A 19,249-nucleotide genomic window follows, 5' to 3' on the forward strand; every position below is an offset into this window, starting at 1 on the left:
TTGGTTCTCTCCTTTCTTACGGTGACCAGTCTAATCAGCCTTCCTTGCCAAGTCCCTCCCCTCCCCCACCCTCTGCCAGGGGCTTCCCAGGGTGTCAGTTGCTTGAAACTGACTGCAGGCAGGATGTAGGCATCTCTCCTTCAGAATGGACATTAATACATTGACTAGAAAAGAAAGCATTTAGAAATGTATCATTTGTCAAAATTGCATGGCTCTTTAAAAAGGATAGAGAAATGCTGAATGTTTTATATGTTGGCATCGACTCTTTATTTCTGTTCAGACTTTTAAGTTTTCAGAAGCTTAAATATAGAGCCCTTTAAAAAAAAAAAAAAGGAAGAAAGAAGAATTTTTCTGGCTAGTGGACCTCTTTTTAAGAAGTGCTTCATCACCCTCCTCCACCTCTCCGTGCTGTTTCTCTGCAGCTCTCTGTAGGGTAGGGCTCTGTGCTGGCTGGAAGAATGCTCATTTGTTAGCTGAATAGAGTTCATCGACAGACATAGATCAATATAGGTTTGCTTTATTTCCTGTGAATTCCAAAATGCCATCCAAAGAGTCTTGGTCGGGTAGGAAAACTAATAGAGCTACAGTTCACAAATCAAAACAAGAGGGCCGTCAGCAAGATTTATTGATAGCAGCCTTGGGAATGAAACTGGGTTCTCAAAAGTCGTCTGTGACAATCTGGCAACCTCTGAAACTCTTTGCTTATTCGCAGTTGACATCACTTGTTAGAAGAGCAACTCTGAAAGAAAACGAACAAATTCCAAAATATGAAAAGGTCCACAATTTCAAGGTAAGAATATTTATTTTTAACCTTTTCTTATAAGAAAGGAAATGCACATTACTTGAAATATACAATTTTAAAAGTATGTCTTTTTAAAACTAGGATGACTGGACTAAACTGTTCTTGCTATTCAGGGAATGAAGATGTTTTAAGCATGATTTTTTTTTCAAGGAATAGCTGAGTAAAGCTGATAGAATCCAACCCCATTTTCTCTAGTGCTGATTTAGTATTCTGTTTGATCAGTGTATACTCAATGGTAAAAGTCTTGACTGATATTTAAAAGGTCTCAATTAATAATGATCTTGGCATTATTATTTGTGATGCAAATATGTCTAACCACCTTTGTGGGATGTTTTGTGAGAGGATTAGATCTGATCTTCTTTCGTTTCTGGTAAAAAGCTTTGGCTATAAGAAGCATGTGCTGTTGGCATCTGGATTGAGCAGATGGTGTCCATTTCCCATAGTTTCTGTCTTTTCTCCTCTGCTGATGAATTGCCCATGATGAGAGGAGGATGGCTACCGTGGGACTGTTAGGCTGCTGACACTTAGCAGCTTCTCTTCACTTTCTGAGTATTTTCTTTCACCTTGCATATGTGTATATATGTATAGTTTTTTAATTATTATGTTACTGTATTTTACCAACTGTACTTTAATCATTTTTTATCAAAATGTGTGTGTAGATTCAAACTATGTGTAGATCTTGCCTGCATTTATAACATGATACAAGACCTTGAAGTTCAGTCCTTTGTAACCTAATTTGGAAAACATATGTGAGATTGTATGTGGGAGACCCAATTACACGTCATGGGTAACTGCACTAGCATTTCTATAGTAACTGCCCAATAGTTATACAACTTTATAATGAAGTTCCTGAGATAAGAATACTGTTAGTGTAGACAAAATGGCATTAGTTTTGGTGTTAGGGGGTATCAGTTTTCAGAAGATGATAAACTGAAGACCCTGCTCTTGCATTTGTTTATTAATTTATTCAGCAGATAGAATGCACCAAGCTCCAAATTTGCAATTTATCCTGATTTTTAACACTAGCATTAATTTTACTAAAATGCCAAATACCCAGCCTGCAGCAGCTCAGCTTTTTCCATAGTGAAAAAGATTTTTATGAACTTCAGATTATCTGGGGATAAAGGATACATTCCAGAATGCATGGGCTGTGTAATGATTGCCAATGTTTCAAGGTAAACCAAGTAGTGTTTTCTTTTCTCTCTTTCAACGTTATTAAAGACTTGACCTTTCAACCAGTCTTTGATGTAAAAAGAAATTGAGACCACTGGTGTAAAATGTATCCAGTCTTAACTGCCTCTTCTGTTTATGACCTAAACAGTCCCTCTAGGTACTGGGCCTCAGTGTCTTGTGTGATGTGCCACGTGGTCTTACAGGATTTTTATCAGGAAAATGATCCCAAATATATCCTTTTGCAAGTATCAAATTGTGTACATGTTTGGTCTCAAAAATAGCCATTTCAGTTCCTAAGCAGGAAATTATGTGAACTCTTTCAAAATGGCTGAGATTTTAAAATATATCCCTCTGGTATGTTAAGCAGAAACAGATTGACCTGTTAAGGATGCCATTTTAGTGCTAAGTTCATTGTACATGCTTTCTGTCAATATTGACAACAAGCAAAGGGTAGATCTGTTCAAGAATTTCATAAACAAGCACATTCTTTCATTTTTTGGGTTCTGTCTTCCAGTAATTTCTCAGTTTCAACTTAACATGTGACTTTAATGAGCAGATTTTGTATAGCCAGAAAGTGCTGACTGTGGGACCAATTGTGACTTATAGCTCGGTACCAGTACTGTTAAAATTCTAGGCGTTTTTTTGCTTGTTTGTTTATAAAGAGCATATTAAAAAGTAAAAGTCTGCTTCCCTTTCTGGAGCTAAAAAATTAAAATGAGCTTGGACTCACTGTTTTTTAAAAAAAGTATTTATGCTCAGAAAGAGCTCATGTTGCACAGTGGATTGCATTACATATTTTTTAGAGTTGCTAATAAGGTCAAAAGTCTCAAAGTTTGACTCTTTCCATTGAAATTACTCTGTTTCTTAAAAAATGTTTCTGCGGGGTCACGTTATAAAAACGAGAAGGTGGAGGGGGCATACTTGACTTCCAGGGACATCCCTAAAAGAATTCAGAGTCTGAGGCTGGAGCAGTGCTCTCCCACACAAATGCTCACTTAGAAGGTCACTGCCTGTGATATATAGGTATGTCCAGCTCAGAGATTTATTGTCGGGAAAGTCCTGAGCATTTACATACTGATAATCATTCATGTGGCCTTGCCATTGACTGTTTTTTCGTTGCTGAAAGTGTACTCTGCTGCACCACCAACCCACTCACCAAAGCCTCACTTCAGTGTGGTTTTCTTTTTTGCCTCTTGAACTGCCTTGTTATATAACATTGCTCTGTGGTGTGGAACAGCTGTCAGATCTCATTTCAGAAGGTGAAGCCACGAGTATCTTGTACCTTTGGTGAAACCCCCGCGACCCTCCACAAAAAATTCAACTGGGCCTAACTCCATACTCTAGGCAGGTGTTTGTTTTTTGTTATTGTGTTGTTTATAATAAAAGAGAAAAAAACAAGAAGGCTTCCTATTTTGCTGTGTTATATAACACAGTCCCCGTCCATTATTACTTACAAGGAAGGATTTGATAAAGAATCTTATCACAAGAAAGATAGTTGTCTTTCTTAGGGAGGTCATCATTTAAAAATAAATATACCACATCCTTTAAAAATGATTATCCTGTAAAGTTGTCAATATATATTAGAGTGAAAATAATTTTAACTGTCTCCTGGGTCAACCTCTCATTTTAAGAACTGCCCCTATCCTAACACAACAGAGACAGCGAGTGCATAAGTGCAAATTTCTTAAACCGACTTAAAAACTAAGCAAAACAAAACCAACTCAGCCGTAAAAGTCAGATACAGGCACCCCACCAGCAGTGACTATATCCTACATCTGAGGCTCTCCAGATTGAATGATAACTCAGATCCAGTCCTTGCCCTTAGGAACTTGCTTGTTACTTGTGTGACCTTGGGCAGGTTGCTTCATCTCTCTGTACCTCTGGTTCTACGTGAGAAAAGTTGAATCCCTGATATGTGTAGGTACATGATAACCACTATTCCTGTTATTGCAAATTACCCCTAAGTGGATATTTTTTCTGAATCCATACCAAGACTGTTTCTTGCCCAGTAGCAGAGATCCTGATGCAGTTGAGAACCCTGGCATGATTGTGGTGCTAAAGAAAGCTCTTGCTTCTTTCTTAGCTCCCAGGCATAGTTATGTAAGAGCAGTGCATTTTCACGCACCACAGAATACAGTGAAATCTTCCGTATTTCTTTTATTTGCTTCAAATTATTCAATGTTCCATTTGGTATATTTAATTCAAATAGCTCTATAAGACAAAATCAAGATTACATATAATGTAATAATAACAGAGAACTGGCTACTTGGGCAAATTAAAAGAAACATGAAGGATTATAGATACTTTTTAAATTTTTATTTTTTATTAGAATATAGTTGATTAACAATGTTGTGTTAGTTTCAGGTATACAGCAAAGTGATGCAGTTATACATACATCTGTTCTTTTTCAAATTCTTTTTTCATTTAGGTTATTGCAGTGTTAAGCAGAGTTCCCTGTGCTATATAGTAGGTCCTTGTTGGTTATCTATTTTAAATATAGTAGTGTGTACATGTCAATCCCAAACTTCCAATCTATCCCTCCCACACTCCATAACCATAAGTTTGCTCTTTGTCTGAATGGGTTTGTTTTGTAAATTAGTTCATTTGTATCATTTTTCTTAGATTCCACATATAAATGATATCCTATGATAATTGCCTTTTTCTGTCTGACTTACTTCACATAGTATTATAATCTCCAGGTCCATTCGTGTTGCTGCAGATGACAGTATTTCCTTCTTTTTAATGGTTGAGTATTAATTCCATTATGTATATGCACCACGTCGTCTTTATCCATTCATCTATTGATGGACATCTAGGTTGCTTCCATGTCTTGGTTATTGTATACAGTGCTGCAGCGAATATTGGGGTGCATGTATCCTTGCAAACCATATTTTTCTCTAGATATATGCTGAAGAGTGGGATTGCAGGATCATTTGGTAGTTCTATTTTTAGTTTCTTAAGGAACCTCCATAGTGTTCTCCAGTGTCTGTACCAGTTTACGTTCTTACCAGCAGTGTACATGAGGGTTCCCTTTTCTACGCACTCTTTCCGTTTATTGTTTGTAGACTTTTTTGATGATGGCCATTCTGAATGGTATGAGGTGATAGCTCATTGTAGTTTTGATTTGCATCTTCTAATAAATTAGCAGTGTTGAGCATCTTTTCATGAGCCTCTTGACTATCTGTATGTCTTCTTTGGAGAAATGTCTATTTAGGTCTTCTGCCCATTTTTTAAATTGAATTGCTTATTTTTTTATATTGAGCTGTATGAGCTGTTTGTATATTTTGGAAATTAATGCCCCAGTCACATCATTTGCAAATTTTTTCTCCTATTCTGTGGGTTATCTTTTGTTTATGGTTTCCTTTGCTTTGCAAAAGCTTTGGAGTTTAATTAGGTCCCTTTTGTCTATTTTTGTTTTTCCATTAACCTAGGAGATGGATCAAAAAAAGATACTGCTTCATTTCATGTCGAAGAGTGTTCTGCCTGTATTTTCCTCTAAGAACGTGCATTTTTCCATCTGTTTGTGTCATCTTCAGTTTCTTTCATCAGTGGCTTACAGTTTATGGAGTATAGGTCTTTTGCCTCCTTATAGTTTTCAGAATACAGTTAGATTTATTCCTAGGTATTTTATTCTATTTGATGTGATGTTAAATGGGATTGTTTCCTTATTTCTTTCTGATCTTTCATTGTTAGTGTATAGAAATGCAGCAGATTTCTGTGTATTTATTTTGTATCCTGCAACTTTACCAAATTCATTGATGAGTTCTGGTAATTTTCTGGTAGCATCTTTAGGATTTTCTATACATAGTACCATGTCATCAGCAAACAGTGACAGTTTTACTTTTTTTCCAGTTTGGATTCCCTTTATTTATTTTCCTTCTTTGATTGTCAGGGATAGGACTTTCAAAACTATGTTGAAAAGTGGTGAGAGCCGATATCCTTGTTTTCTACTAATCTCAAAGGAAATGCTTTCAGCTTTTCACCATTGAGAATTACATTAGCTATAGGTTTGTCATATATAGCCTTTATTATTTTGAGGTATGTTCCCTCTGTGCCCACTTTCTGGAGAGCTTTTATCATAAATGGGTGTTGACTTTTGTCAAAAGCCTTTTCTGCATCTATTGATTTGATCATATCGTTCTCTTCAGTTTGTTGATGTGGTATTATCACATTGCTTCACAAATCATCCTCATCCTTGTACGCCTGGGCTAAATCTCACTTGATCGTGCTATGTGATCCTTTTAATGTACTGTTGGACTTGGATTGCTAGTATCATATTGAGGATTTTTGCATCTATGTTCGTCAGTGATATTGGCCTATAAGTTTCCTTTTTGAGTGTCATTTTTGTCTGGTTTTGATATCAGGGTGATGGTGGCCTCATAGAATGAGGTTGGGAATATTCCTTCCTCTGCAGTTTCTTGGAACATCTCAGAAGGATAGGTGTTAACTCTTTAAGTGTTTGATAGAATTCACCTGTGAAGCCATCTCATCCTGGACTTTTGTTTCTTGGGGTCTTTTAAATCACAGTTTCAGTATTTGTGATTGGTCTGTTCATATTTTCTGTTTCTTCCTGAGTCAGTCTTAGGAGATTATACCTTTCTAAAAATTTGTTCTTCTAGCTTGTCCATTTTATTGGCTGGCATATAGTTGCTTGTAGTAGTCTCTTATGATCCTTTGTATTTCTGTGATGTCCATTGAAACTTTTTTTTTCCCATTTCTAATTTTATTGATTTGATCCCTCTTCCTTTTTTTTTTTTCCTGGTGAGTCTAGCTAAAGGTTTATCAATTTTGTTTATCTTTTCAAAGAACTAGCTTTTAATTTCATTGATCTTTTCTTTTATTTCTTTATAATTTCTTTTCTTCTACTAACTTTAGTGCAGGGGTGGGGGGTTGTTCTTTTTTGTCTCGTTGCTCTTAGTATAAGTTTAGGTTGTGTATTTGTGATTTTTCTTGTTTCCTGAGGTAAGATTGTGTTGCTCTTCCCTCTTAGAACTGCTTTTGTTGTCTCCCGTAGGTTTTGGATGGCCGTGCTTTTATGTTTTCATTTGTTTCTAGGTGTTTTTTGGTTTCCTCTTTGATTTCTTCAGTGATCCATTGATTGTTTAGTAGCATATTGTTTAGCCTCCACATTTGTGTTTTTTACATTTTTTCCCCCCTTCAGTTGATTTCTAATCTCATAGTGTTGTGGTAGGAAAAGATGCTTGATATGATCTTTAATCTTAAATTTATCAAGGCTCACTTTGTGGTCCAGTGTGTAATTTGTCCAGAATATTCCATGTGTACTGAAGAATGTGTATTCTGCTGCTTTTGGGTAGAATGCCCTATAAATATCAAGTCCATCTGGTCTAATGTGTCATTTAAAGCCTGTGTTTTCTTATTGATCTTCTGTCTGGATGATCTGTCCATTGATGAAATTGAGGTGTTAAAGTCTTCCCCTCACTATTACTGTGCTGCTGTCGATTTCTCCTTTCATGGTTGTTACCATTTGCCTTATATATTGAAGTGCTCCTGAGTGTATATGTATTTTAAATTGTTATATCTTCTTGGATTGATCCCTTGATCTTTATAGTGTCCTTCCCTGTCTCTTGTAACAGTCTTTAAAGTCTATTTTGTTCTGAGTATTGCTATTCCAGCTTTCTTTTGATTTCTATTTGCATGGAATACCTTTTCCATCCCCTTACTTTCAGTCTCTATGTGTCCCTATATCTGAAATGGTTCTCTTATAGACAGCATATATATGGGTCCTGTTTTTGTATCCATTTAGCCAGCCTATGTCTTTGGTTGGAGTATTTAATCCATTTACATTTAAGGTAGTTATTGAAGTGTATTGGGTTGGCCCAAAAGTTCATTCCTAGTTTCCATAAGATCTTATGAAAAAGCATGAGCAAAATTTTAGGCCAACTCATATGTTCCTTTTGTCATTCTTTTTTTTTTTTTAATCAAAGGATACTTGCTTTACAGAATTGTGTTGATTTCTGCCAGACTTTAACATGAATCAGCCATAAGTATACGTATGTCTCCTCCCTCTGAAACCGTCCGCCCACTCCCCTCCCAGACCCACCCCTCTAGATTGTTGCAGAGCTCAACTCAGGTTTGAGTTCCAAGTCATACAACAAATTCCCATTGCCTATTGCCATTCTTAATTATTTTGGATTTGGTTTTGTAGATGTTTTCTCTTCCTTTCTTCTTTTGCTCTCTTATGACTTGATAACTAACTTTAGTGTTGTGACTGGATTCCTTTTTTGTTTTTGTGTATCTAGTGTAGATTTTCAGTTTGCAGTTACCATGAGGTTTTGATACAGCAGTCTGTATAGAAACAAGATTGTTTTAAGTTGCTGGTCTCTTAATTTCAAATGCATTTCCAGTGTCCTGCATTTGTGCTCTCCTCTCCTCACAGTTGCTGGTTTTGATATATTTGTGTGCAGATAATTTCTTTCCCTTACTATGTGTTTGCCTTTACCAGTGAGCTTTTCCATTTGTAATTTTTCATTTCTAGTTGTGGCCTTTTCTGCCTAGAAAAATAGTAAGTTCCTTTAGTGTTTGTTGCAAAGCTGGTCTGGTGGTGCTGAATTGTATCTTTTGCTTGTCTGTAAAGCTTTTGATTTCTCCATCAAATCTGAACAAGAGCCTTGCTGTATAGAGTATTCTTGGTGGTAGCTTCTTTCCTTTCATCACTTTAAATATCTCATGCCACTCCCTTCTGGCCTCCAGAGTTTCTGCTGAGAAATCAGCTGATAACTTACAAGAGAACTCCCATAATGTTATTTGTTGCTTTTCCCTTGTTGCTTTTAATGTTCTTTGTCTTTTTGTCAATTTGATTACTATATGTCTTGGTGTGTTCTTCCTTGGGTTTATCCTGTATAGGACTCTATACTTCTTGGACTCAGCCGATCTCACAGCATTTATTAAAAAACTGTTTCATGTTAAAGACTTAGATATAAGCCCTGAAACCAAAAATCTAGAAGATGAAAACGTAGAGGAAAATGTTTTTGACATTGGTTTTGGCATTGATTATTTACATATAGCCCCAAAAGCACAGGTAGCAAAAGCAAAAAATAAGTAGAAACTTTTGCACAGTAAAGGTAATAGTCAACAGAGTGAAAAGGCAACCTATGGATTAAGAAAACATTGACATTTGCAAATTGTGTATCTGGCAAGAGGTTAATATCCAAACTATATAGGGACGTCATACCAAAAAACTCATTTCAGAAATGAGGAAAGGACCTGAATAGACCTTTCTCAAAAGATAGACAAATGGTCAACAACTGTATGAAGAGGTGCTCAGCATCACCAGTCATCAGGGAAATACAAATCAAAACAAGATATATCATCTCATACCTGTTAGAATGTCTATTGTCAAAAAGACAAATAACCAGTGTAGGAGAGGGTGTAAAGGAACCCCTTATGCACTGTTGATGGGAATGTAAATTGTTAGTGTATTACGACCCAGCAGCAGGTTGCCTTTTCACTCTGTTGATTTCTCTTGCTGTGCAGAAGATTGTTAGATATAGTCTCACTTGCCTATTTTTTGCTCTTGTTCTTTTCAAATTTGGCGAGGGATTTGGAAGTTTGTCTTTCTTGGAGACTATTAGTGGAATTTCTTAGGAGTCCTATTTCTTTTATGGGATTAAAAAACAAAGTATTAGTAATATAGCATTTGGGGAGAACTTTGCAAGTTTGTTTTCGCTAGGAGGCTGTTAGTGAAACACATTAGGTGTACTTTGTCTTTTATGAAATTAAAAACCAAATAATTTAAAAACAAAACAAGCTTTTAAGATGTTAAGGTTGCCACTTTTAAACACCTTGAGGAGGAGCGTGGCACTCTTTCTCTGTCACCAGAACCTATCCTAGCTCTTATTTTCAACCAGTATCCTAATTTGAGACCCTCTGTCAGGGAGCTGCATCTAATGCAGTATTGATTATTTCCATCCTGTCTGTCTGTGCTGTTGACAATGTTTTAGAAAACATGGTTTCTCCAAAATGTTTCCTAAAGTGGAGAATCAGCCTGGCATATGACTCTCAACACAGTAACAAGTTGAGGATGTAAATCCTTAGGAAGAACACACAATTTTGAAAAGTCACCTCCTCTAGAATTCTTAGTACTTTAGTTTTTCTCCACACAGTAATCTAATCTCCAAGGATTTGGGACGTGTTCATGCTTTATAGGCAACTTTTTATAGTCGTTTGTGTCATATATCCATCCCCCTCACCCCCAGAGTTAACTTAGGATTAAGTCTTATTTCTGTTCCTGTGTAATATTTCATATATCTGTTTTCTACAACCTTGACACATTATACATTTCTTCATTTTCTTTGTGGCCTACTATATCAACATTCCTTGGGAGACAGTCTAATAGTGAAGCCTATTGTGGCTTTAATAAAATAATCAGAGTTTATGCTTGAGGAATATGTACATGTCATAACATCGTCTCTCTATCTCAGTACAATTATTACCCTTATTAGTTAGCATTCATTATTCTTATGTAACAGTATATAGCCCAAAATATCATTGCCCAAAGGGCAGAGAGAACAGACACATAGACACCAAAAGAAATGGAATAGAAATCTAGGAAAGATCTTTCTAAGTGAAGAGATCACATGCAGGTATTGATTTTTCTTGCTTAGATATTTTACCACAGCACTACTGATGGCTGAGAAACCACTACAAATTATTTTCCAATAAATAACATACCAATAGCTTTTTTTTTTTTCCCCAGGCTTACTAACCTCTCACCTTAAATTACATTAATATTCTTTCTGCTGCTAGAATAGGAAAGATAGAAAGAAAAGGGGAAATAGTCCAGTGGCGGTACACTCCTGAAGAAAATAATCAACTGCTTATTTTCTATATGTGTGTATTTTGTAGGGAGCAAAAGTAGAACCGGGCGTGTTTTTAAAGTGTTATCCAGACATAGAAGTTGAAAAGAATACATTCATTTTTAGGTCATGGGAGCCAGAGGATTCTTGAATGTCCTCCAGTCTCTTGCAATGGAGGTGACATTTTTGGCGATGTGAATGGATTTGCCCATATCAGGCCTGAATGTGAGGTTCATTCTTTCTCTTTTGTAGAACTCCTGTGTTTGGAGTCCTAGCCCTTACGTGTTCCACACCCTGATTGCTGCTTGTGGCTCTGCCCTGCAAGCTCGCACAGTGTGTTCATAAAGGGGAGATCCACCTCTCAGAGGCCTGTAATTTTGCTTTCACGGTTTGCTATTACAGCTCATTACTCCACCATTGTATGATGTTGCTTCAGTGTGTCTTTTTAGAAATCCACTTGGAACCCAAACTGATATTTACCATTTGAAAGGACAGATGGGAGACTTTCCATCCAAATGTCAGAAAGCCCAACCCATGCTCTCTGAGGCAAAGTGGGAAATTACTGGCTCACATAGTAGGAAACGTCCAGTGTTACTTGAAGGTATCCCTTGGCCCAGGGCTTAAAATGCTACCAGGACTCTGTCACCCAGTTCTGTCTTCATTTTTAGGCTCCCTCTGGTGACAAGATGGCTGGCAGAGGTGCTACTCTGTATATGCTCAGATTCTAGTCAGCTGCTTAAAGACTACTTGAGCAAAGGGTCTAGGCTTGGCAGGCGTTCACGCAGTTATCTTATACGCCCATCTCTGAACCAGTAGCTCTGGTTCAAGAGAATAGAATGTGCTGATTGGCTTGGATCTAGGTCACATACCTTCTGCCGCAGCTGGGGATAGGGTCGGCTCCATACAGTTCACGTGGGTTGAAAACTATTAGCCAAAGACAAGACGTTTATTCTGCATGGCTAAAAAATAAGAAATGCCCATTACAACATTAAATGACAAATGAAATCACCAGTTACAAGATCCTAGTGTACAGCTCACTGAATATAATATTAATGTAACACTTGGCTGAGAGAAGTGCACATGTAGAACATGAGGGTAAAAGAATCCAGAAGCAGTTCAGCCTATAGAAAGGGCATTGAGGATGGCTGATTAGGTTAATGCCATTTGACATGTGTTGAAATGGATGCCCAGAAAAGTCGCGGGTTCAAGCTTACATGAAAGATCAGTTTCAGAATCAAGAACATAATCTCAGCTCCCACTTTCAGCCATGATGGAAGAAGTAGATATATACCTTCCCATCTTACACAACTAGCAAGCCATAAAAAGTATGCAAAACAACAGTCAGACATTGAACAACAGGTATTACAGTTCTGTGATACCTGAAGAAGGAACACAAGCAAGGTGAGTCTTAAGATTGCTCTCACTCACTGCGTGAAGGCAGTGTCCAGGCCACAGCACATGGAGGGGAAATCCTCTGGTCTAACCAAGTTGAGGACACAGACTGGAGTTTGGCAAGACAAAGAAGCCAAAATTTGGGGGGCAGAGTACCTGGGGGACAGAGCTGTACTCAGCTCTGAAGTTCTGCATAGGCGTCTTCATGAGTCTTTTGAGTGAGTGCTTATCTACACCTGCATGAGAAGAAACTATCAGAAAACCACCAGAAAGCAACAGGCTGAATAATTTCCGAAATTCACCCTCGGCTGAGTGTAGTTTTGCCCACCTGAGAGTAGAAGTGGAAAGACATCATAATAGATGAGGCATTGTTTTACAAGTCCTCAGAATGGTATCGTCTTAGTAGCATGATTACATTAGCAGTAGACTAGAGGCTGCAGCGAGGAAAGAAAGGGAAGCTGTTTAAAACAATCCAAATGGAGTCTCTAGAGATTTAAAAAAAATGCCTGAAATTTAGAATACACTGGATGGTATTAATAGCATACTAGGTAGCAGAGAAGACAAAGATTATTGAACCAGAAGACACAGCAATAAAAATATCCAAAATGGAGGACAGAGACCCGGGGCAGGGGGTGGGGGCACAGCCTCAGAGGCCAGTGGGACAGTATCAATCTACCTTAGGTGCGACTGGAGTCAGAAGATGCAATGGTGGGAGGTCACGGGATAGAGCGATAATTACCAAGAATTGTGTAAATTTGACAAAAACCCACAGATCCAAGAAGTGCTATGAGCACCGGATAGAAAAAAACATGAAAACACCACTAGGCACATCATAATCAAAACTGCTGAAAACCGGTGCTAAAGAGAAAATTGTAAGAGCAGCAGAGAAACAAAGAGGAAACCAGGCTATGGGTAAGAAGTTTCCTTCCTAAAGTGGTACTCTGCTTCAGCCTGATGGTGAAGTTTTAATCCCTTACATGTGGTAAAATATATAAAAGATGGCTCTAGGCTCTAGAAATAAAACATGTGTTTGGTTTCTCTTGAATTTTATTTTCACATTCCAGTTTCTTTTTTTTAAAATATTATTATTTTTTTTACTTTACATTACTGTATTGGTTTTGCCATACATTGACATGAATCCACCACAGGTGTACATGAGTTCCCAACCCTGAACCCCCTCCCACCTCCCTCCCCATATCATCTCTCTGGGTCATCCCAGTGCACCAGCCACAAGCATCCTGTATCCTGTATCAACATTCCAGTTTCATTATGTATTTGTAGTTTTATGGTTTTATGGATCATGGAAAAAGCAAGAGAGTTCCAGAAAAACATCTATTTCTGCTTTATTGACTATGCCAAAGCCTTTGACTGTGTGGATCACAATAAACTGTGGAAAATTCTGAAAGAGATGGGAATACAGACCACCTGACCTGCCTCTTGAGAGATCTGTATGCAGGTCAGGAAGCAACAGTTAGAACTGGACATGGAACAACAGACTGGTTCCAAATAGGAAAAGGAGTACGTCAAGGCTGTATATTGTCACCCTCCTTATCTAACTTATATGCAGAGTACATCGTGAGGAATGCTGGACTGGAAGAAACACAAGCTGGAATCAAGATTTCCAGGAGAAATATCAATAACCTCAGATATGCAGATGACACCACCCTTATGGCAGAAAGTGAAGAGGAACTAAAAAGCCTCTTGATGAAAGTGAAAGAGGAGAGTGAAAAGGTTGGCTTAAAGCTCAACATTCAGAAAACAAAGATCATGGCATCGGGTCCCATCACTTCATGGGAAGTAGATGGGGAAAGAGTGGAAACAGTGTCAGACTTTATTTTTGGGGGCTCCAAAATCACTGCAGATGGTGACTGCAGCCATGAAATTAAAAGACGTTTACTCCTTGGAAGAAAAGTTATGACCAACCTAGATAGTATATTCAAAAGCAGAGACATTACTGTGCCAACTAAGGTCCGTCTAGTCAAGGCTATGGTTTTTCCAGTGGTCATGTATGGATGTGAGAGTTGGACTGTGAAGAAGGCTGAGCACCGAAGAATTGATGCTTTTGAACTGTGGTGTTGGAGAAGACTCTTGAGAGTCCCTTGGACTGCAAGGAGATCAGCCCTGGGATTTCTTTGGAAGGAATGATGCTAAAGCTGAAACTCCACTACTTTGGCCACCTCATGCAGAGTTGACTTATTGGAAAAGACCCTGATGCTGGGAGGGATCGGAGGCAGGAGGTGACTCGATGGATGTGAGTCTGAGTGAACTCTGGGAGTTGGTGGTGGACAGGGAGGCCTGGCGTGCTGCGATTCATGGCGTTGCAAAGAGTCGGACACGACTGAGCAACTGAACTGAACTGAGGACCTTAAATATGCACACTCACAAATAGAAATAGAATGTACATTTTTTTTTTAAAAAAAGAAGAGGTTAACATCTTTAAAGATTATTTCAGGGTAGGAAAAATATGTCAACAGAAGAAGCGTATTTTGCTTTGTCACTAGTACTCCATAGACGGAGGAGCCTGGTCGGCTATAGTCCATGAGATCTCGAAGAGTCCGACACGACTGAGCAACTTCACTTTCACTTCACTAGTTCTGTTGGGAAGTGGGGAGAATACATACAGATGCTGCAAGACAGCAAAATTCCCATCAGTAACTATGCAAAACAATGGAATAACATCTTTAAAGTGCTCAACAATAATAATAATACTATATTCTAGAATACTATATTCTGCAAAAAATCTTTCAAATATGAAGACAAAATATTTTTTAAACAACAACAACAAAAAAAAACCTGAGTGATTCCATCACCAAGAGACCTATAAGAATGTTAAAGGAAGTTCTTCAGACAAAAGAAAAATAATACCAGATGGAAATTTAGGTCTGTACAAAACAATAAAGAATGCCAAAAATAGTACCAGGTCTCCTGCATTGCAGGCAGACACTTTACCCTCTGAGCCACCAGGGAAGCCCAGTAAACATGTAGGTAAGTGTAAAAATATGTTTTTCCATCATTTTAGTGTTTTTCTTTTAATTAATTTGCTGTTTAAAGCAAAAATAGTAATATGTAATTTGCACAAGTAACACAAAAACAAGAGCATAAAGCATAGGGTCAGAAAGTGTAAATGTATTGTTGTAAGATACACTAAACATAAGGGGGTATAATATTGTTTGAAGGTAGACTATAATATTATTAAAGATGTATATGGTAAACCTAAGAATAAAACAGTTATAAGCTAATAGTATAGACAAAATGCATTCATAAAAAGTATACAAGAAAAAAAATCCAAATGAAATATATAGAAAACAAAAGCTAGATGACAATTTAAAGCCAGTTATATTGAGAACTATACTAAATGGAACTAAACTACACACTCCATTAAAAGAGAGAGGTTGTTGTTAGATTGGATTTAAAAACCAGGATGCAACTATATTCTATCCACAAGAAACCCACTTTAAAGAGACAGAGAAATAAAAAGATGTATCATATAAACAGTAATTCAAAGAAAGTTCAAATGGCTATAGTTAAACATAGTAGTTTTCAGAACAAGAAGTATTATTGGCAGTAAAAAGGGTAAAATTCATCAAGAGGACATAGTTTAAAACTTATATGCACCTAATGTCAGAGATTCACAATACATAAAGCAGCAACTGAAAAGTGAAATGGGCAGATCCACAATTACAGATGGAGCTCTCTGCATTTCTGTCACAGTGATAGGACAGACAGACAAATAGAACAAATGTAAAATCAGTAAGGATTTAGAAGACTTGAACAGCAGTATCAAACGTGGTATTTGCAGAGTATTCTACTTGGCAACAGCAGAATACACAAACTATTCAAGTGAACATGAAAGATTTACCAAGATAGACAATATTCTGGGCCCTAAAACAAGTGTCAGTAAATATAAAAGGATTGAAATCATATAAAGCATATCCTCTTACCACAACACAATTAAATTCAAAATCTGAAAATGTTTCCACATATTTAGAAATTAAACAACTTACTATTAAATAACTCATGAATTAAAGAAGTGATCATAGGAACATTAGAAAATATTTTAGCCTGAATAAGAGGAAAACTACAACATACCAAAATTCTTGGAATGTGGCTAAAATAGTGCTTAAATTGAACTTTGTAGCATTAAATGCCTATTTTGGGGGGAAAAGGTCAAATTAATTAGCTAAACTTTCACCTTCAGTTCAGTCGCTCAGTCGTGTCCGACTCTTTGTGACGCCATGAATCGCAGCAATGCCAGGCCCCCTGTTCATCACCATTTCCCGGAGTTCGCTCAAACTCACATCCATCAAGTCGGTGATGCCATCCAGCCATCTCATCCTCTGTCGTCCCCTTCTCCTCCTGCCCCCAATCCCTCCCAGCATCAGAGTCTTTTCCAATGAGTCAACTCTTCACATGAGGTGGCCAAAGTACTGGAGCTTCAGCTTCAGCATCATTCCTTCCAAAGAAATCCCAGGGCTGATCTCCTTCAGAATGGACTGGTTGGATCTCCTTGCAGTCCAAGGGACTCTCAAGTCTTCTCCAACACCACAGTTCAAAAGTATCAATTCTTCGGCGCTCAGCCTTCTTCACAGTCCAACTCTCACATCCATGCATGACCACTTTTGAAAAACCATAGCCTTGACTAAACGGACCTTTGTTGGCAAAGTAATGTCTCTGCTTTTGAATATACTATGTAGGTTGGTCATAATTTTTCTTCCAAGGAGTAAGCGTCTTTTAATTTCATGGCTACAGTCACCATGGAGCCCAAAAAGATAAAGTCTGACACTGTTTCCCCATCTATTTGCCATGAAGTGATGGGACCAGATGCCATGATCTTTGTTTTCTGAATGTTGAGCTTTAAGCCAACTTCTTCACTAGCAAGAGAGTTCCAGGAAAACATCTATTTCTGCTTTATTGACTATGCCAAAGCCTTGACTGTGTGGATCACAATAAACTGGAAAATTGTGAAAGAGATGGGAATACCAGACCACCTGACCTGCCTCTTGAGAAACCTGTATGCAGGTCAGGAAGCAACAGTTAGAACTGGACATGGAACAACAGACTGGTTCCAAATAGGAAAAGGAGTACGTCAAGGTTGTATATTGTCACCCTGCTTACTTAACTTATCTGCAGAGTACAACATGAGAAACGCTGGGCTGGAAGAAGCACAAACTGGAACTTTCACCTTAGGAAACTAGAAAAAGAAGACCCAATTAACCCAATAGAAAAGCAATAGAAAAAATTTGGATATCTTTTACTAGAGCTTTAAAAAGAGTTTGAACTACATAGTTTAAGAATTTTTTGTGCATTTTCGTGAAACCTTTTCCAGGTGATTAGAGGAATACTCTATTCATAATAAAACAACAAACTTCTTCAGGTGACATTTTTACAACTATAAGCCAAAGAGAAATTGAAACCTGGCTTTGAGGAACTGTGACTGTTAGTACAGACTGGGCTTTGAGAAATTGTGGATCATAAGATAATGTGGATTAGTCTGAGCTTTTTTGTTTCTTAGTGTTCAGTTTATATCCTATAATGTGGTATAGAGATTACCTGTCACTCAGCTGTGGATGGTACAGTGGTTTTTATTGCACAACCTAGTTGATTCATTTATTGTATTTTCCTATTATCCTTTCATAATATGACTTTAGGAGATATTTTGAAGTGTTGATTTACTGTGTTGATTTTTCCCTACTGATATTTAAATGCACATTAGTCCAAGTAATGAAACTAAACTTTCAAAGTAGAAGTGTTTTAGGTATGGTGTTCAACATTTTAAAACTTTTTAACCATAGTTCAGTTTAGAGACAAAGCTTTCATTAGAGCTCCTATAAAAAGAAATTAAAAGAAATTTGCTTCTGAAACCTGAAAAATGGCTAAACATTAAATTATAGGTTCTATAATGCTTTAAACACCCACATTTTATTTTTTATTTTTTATTTTTTTAGTTTTTTATTTTTTAAATTTTAAAATCTTTAATTCTTACATGCATTCCCAAACATGAACCCCCTCCCACCTCCCTCCCCATAACATCTTTCTGGGTCATCCCCATGCACCAGCCCCAAGCATGCTGCATCCTGCGTCAGACATAGACTGGCGATTCAATTCACATGATAGTATACATGTTAGAATGTCATTCTCCCAAATCATCCCACCCTCTCCCTCTCCCTCTGAGTCCAAAAGTCCGTTATACACATCTGTGTCTCTTTCCCTGTCTTGCATACAGGGTCGTCATTGCCATCTTCCTAAATTCCATATATATGTAAACACCCACATTTTAGAATGGAAAGTTTTTAAATTACTGGGTGATATTTATTGTTATATCATTTATTACACAAACTTCACCTTGTAATGTGATAAATAAAATACATGCCTTGAGTAGTTTGGTGTTTCCACTGCCTGATTCCTGGATTTCAAGTTGTTGGCTCTGTGTAAGGGGCCAGTCTGACAGCTTAGAACAGTGACACCAGAAACTGTGTTTGTATTTTAGCACTAATGAAATTGTGTATGAGCCTAAGCTGGAGAAGGCAATGGCAACCCACTCCAGTACTCTTGCCTGGAGAATCCCAGGGATGGAGGAGCCTGGTAGGCTGCAGTCCATGGGGTCGCTAAGAGTGGGGCATGACTAAGCGACTTCACTTTCACGTTTCACTTTCATGCACTGGAGAAGGAAATGGTAACCCACTCCAGTATTCTTGCCTGGAAAATCCCAGGGACAGAGTAGCCTGGTGGGCTGCCATCTCTGGGTCACACAGAGTCGGACACGACTGAAGCGACTTAGCAGCGTGAGCCTAAGCAAGTTCACTTGTCTGTACCACATTAACTCAGCTGTAGTTTTAGAGTTATTTCTCCCTCACTGGGATAGTGTTGATGTGGAAAGATAGATCATGAAGGAAGCCATAAAGAAATTTAAACTTTCTTAACAAGGCCCAAGAGGGTGACAGAGGATGAGATGGTTAAATAGCATCACCAACTCAATTGACATGAATTTGAGCAAACTCTAGGAGGTAGTGAAGGATAGGGAAGCCTGGTGTGCTGCAGTCCATGGGGTCGCAGAAAGTTGGACATG

General features: G+C 37.8%; 1 protein-coding gene across 2 annotated transcripts in view; it reads left to right on the forward strand.

The window, feature by feature from the left end:
• The window catches only part of CHN1 (chimerin 1), a 213,048-nt gene that overhangs the window by 161,586 nt on the left and 32,213 nt on the right, over positions 1–19,249 (forward strand). For both annotated transcript variants that reach the window (XM_042243696.2, XM_027964832.3), the window contains one exon: positions 713–790. In XM_042243696.2, the coding sequence (XP_042099630.1) occupies positions 713–790 (78 nt within the window). The remainder of the gene's footprint in view (positions 1–712; positions 791–19,249) is intronic.

Source organism: Ovis aries, chromosome 2 (assembly GCF_016772045.2).
Source record: "Ovis aries strain OAR_USU_Benz2616 breed Rambouillet chromosome 2, ARS-UI_Ramb_v3.0, whole genome shotgun sequence".
Classification (NCBI taxonomy): domain Eukaryota; kingdom Metazoa; phylum Chordata; class Mammalia; order Artiodactyla; family Bovidae; genus Ovis; species Ovis aries.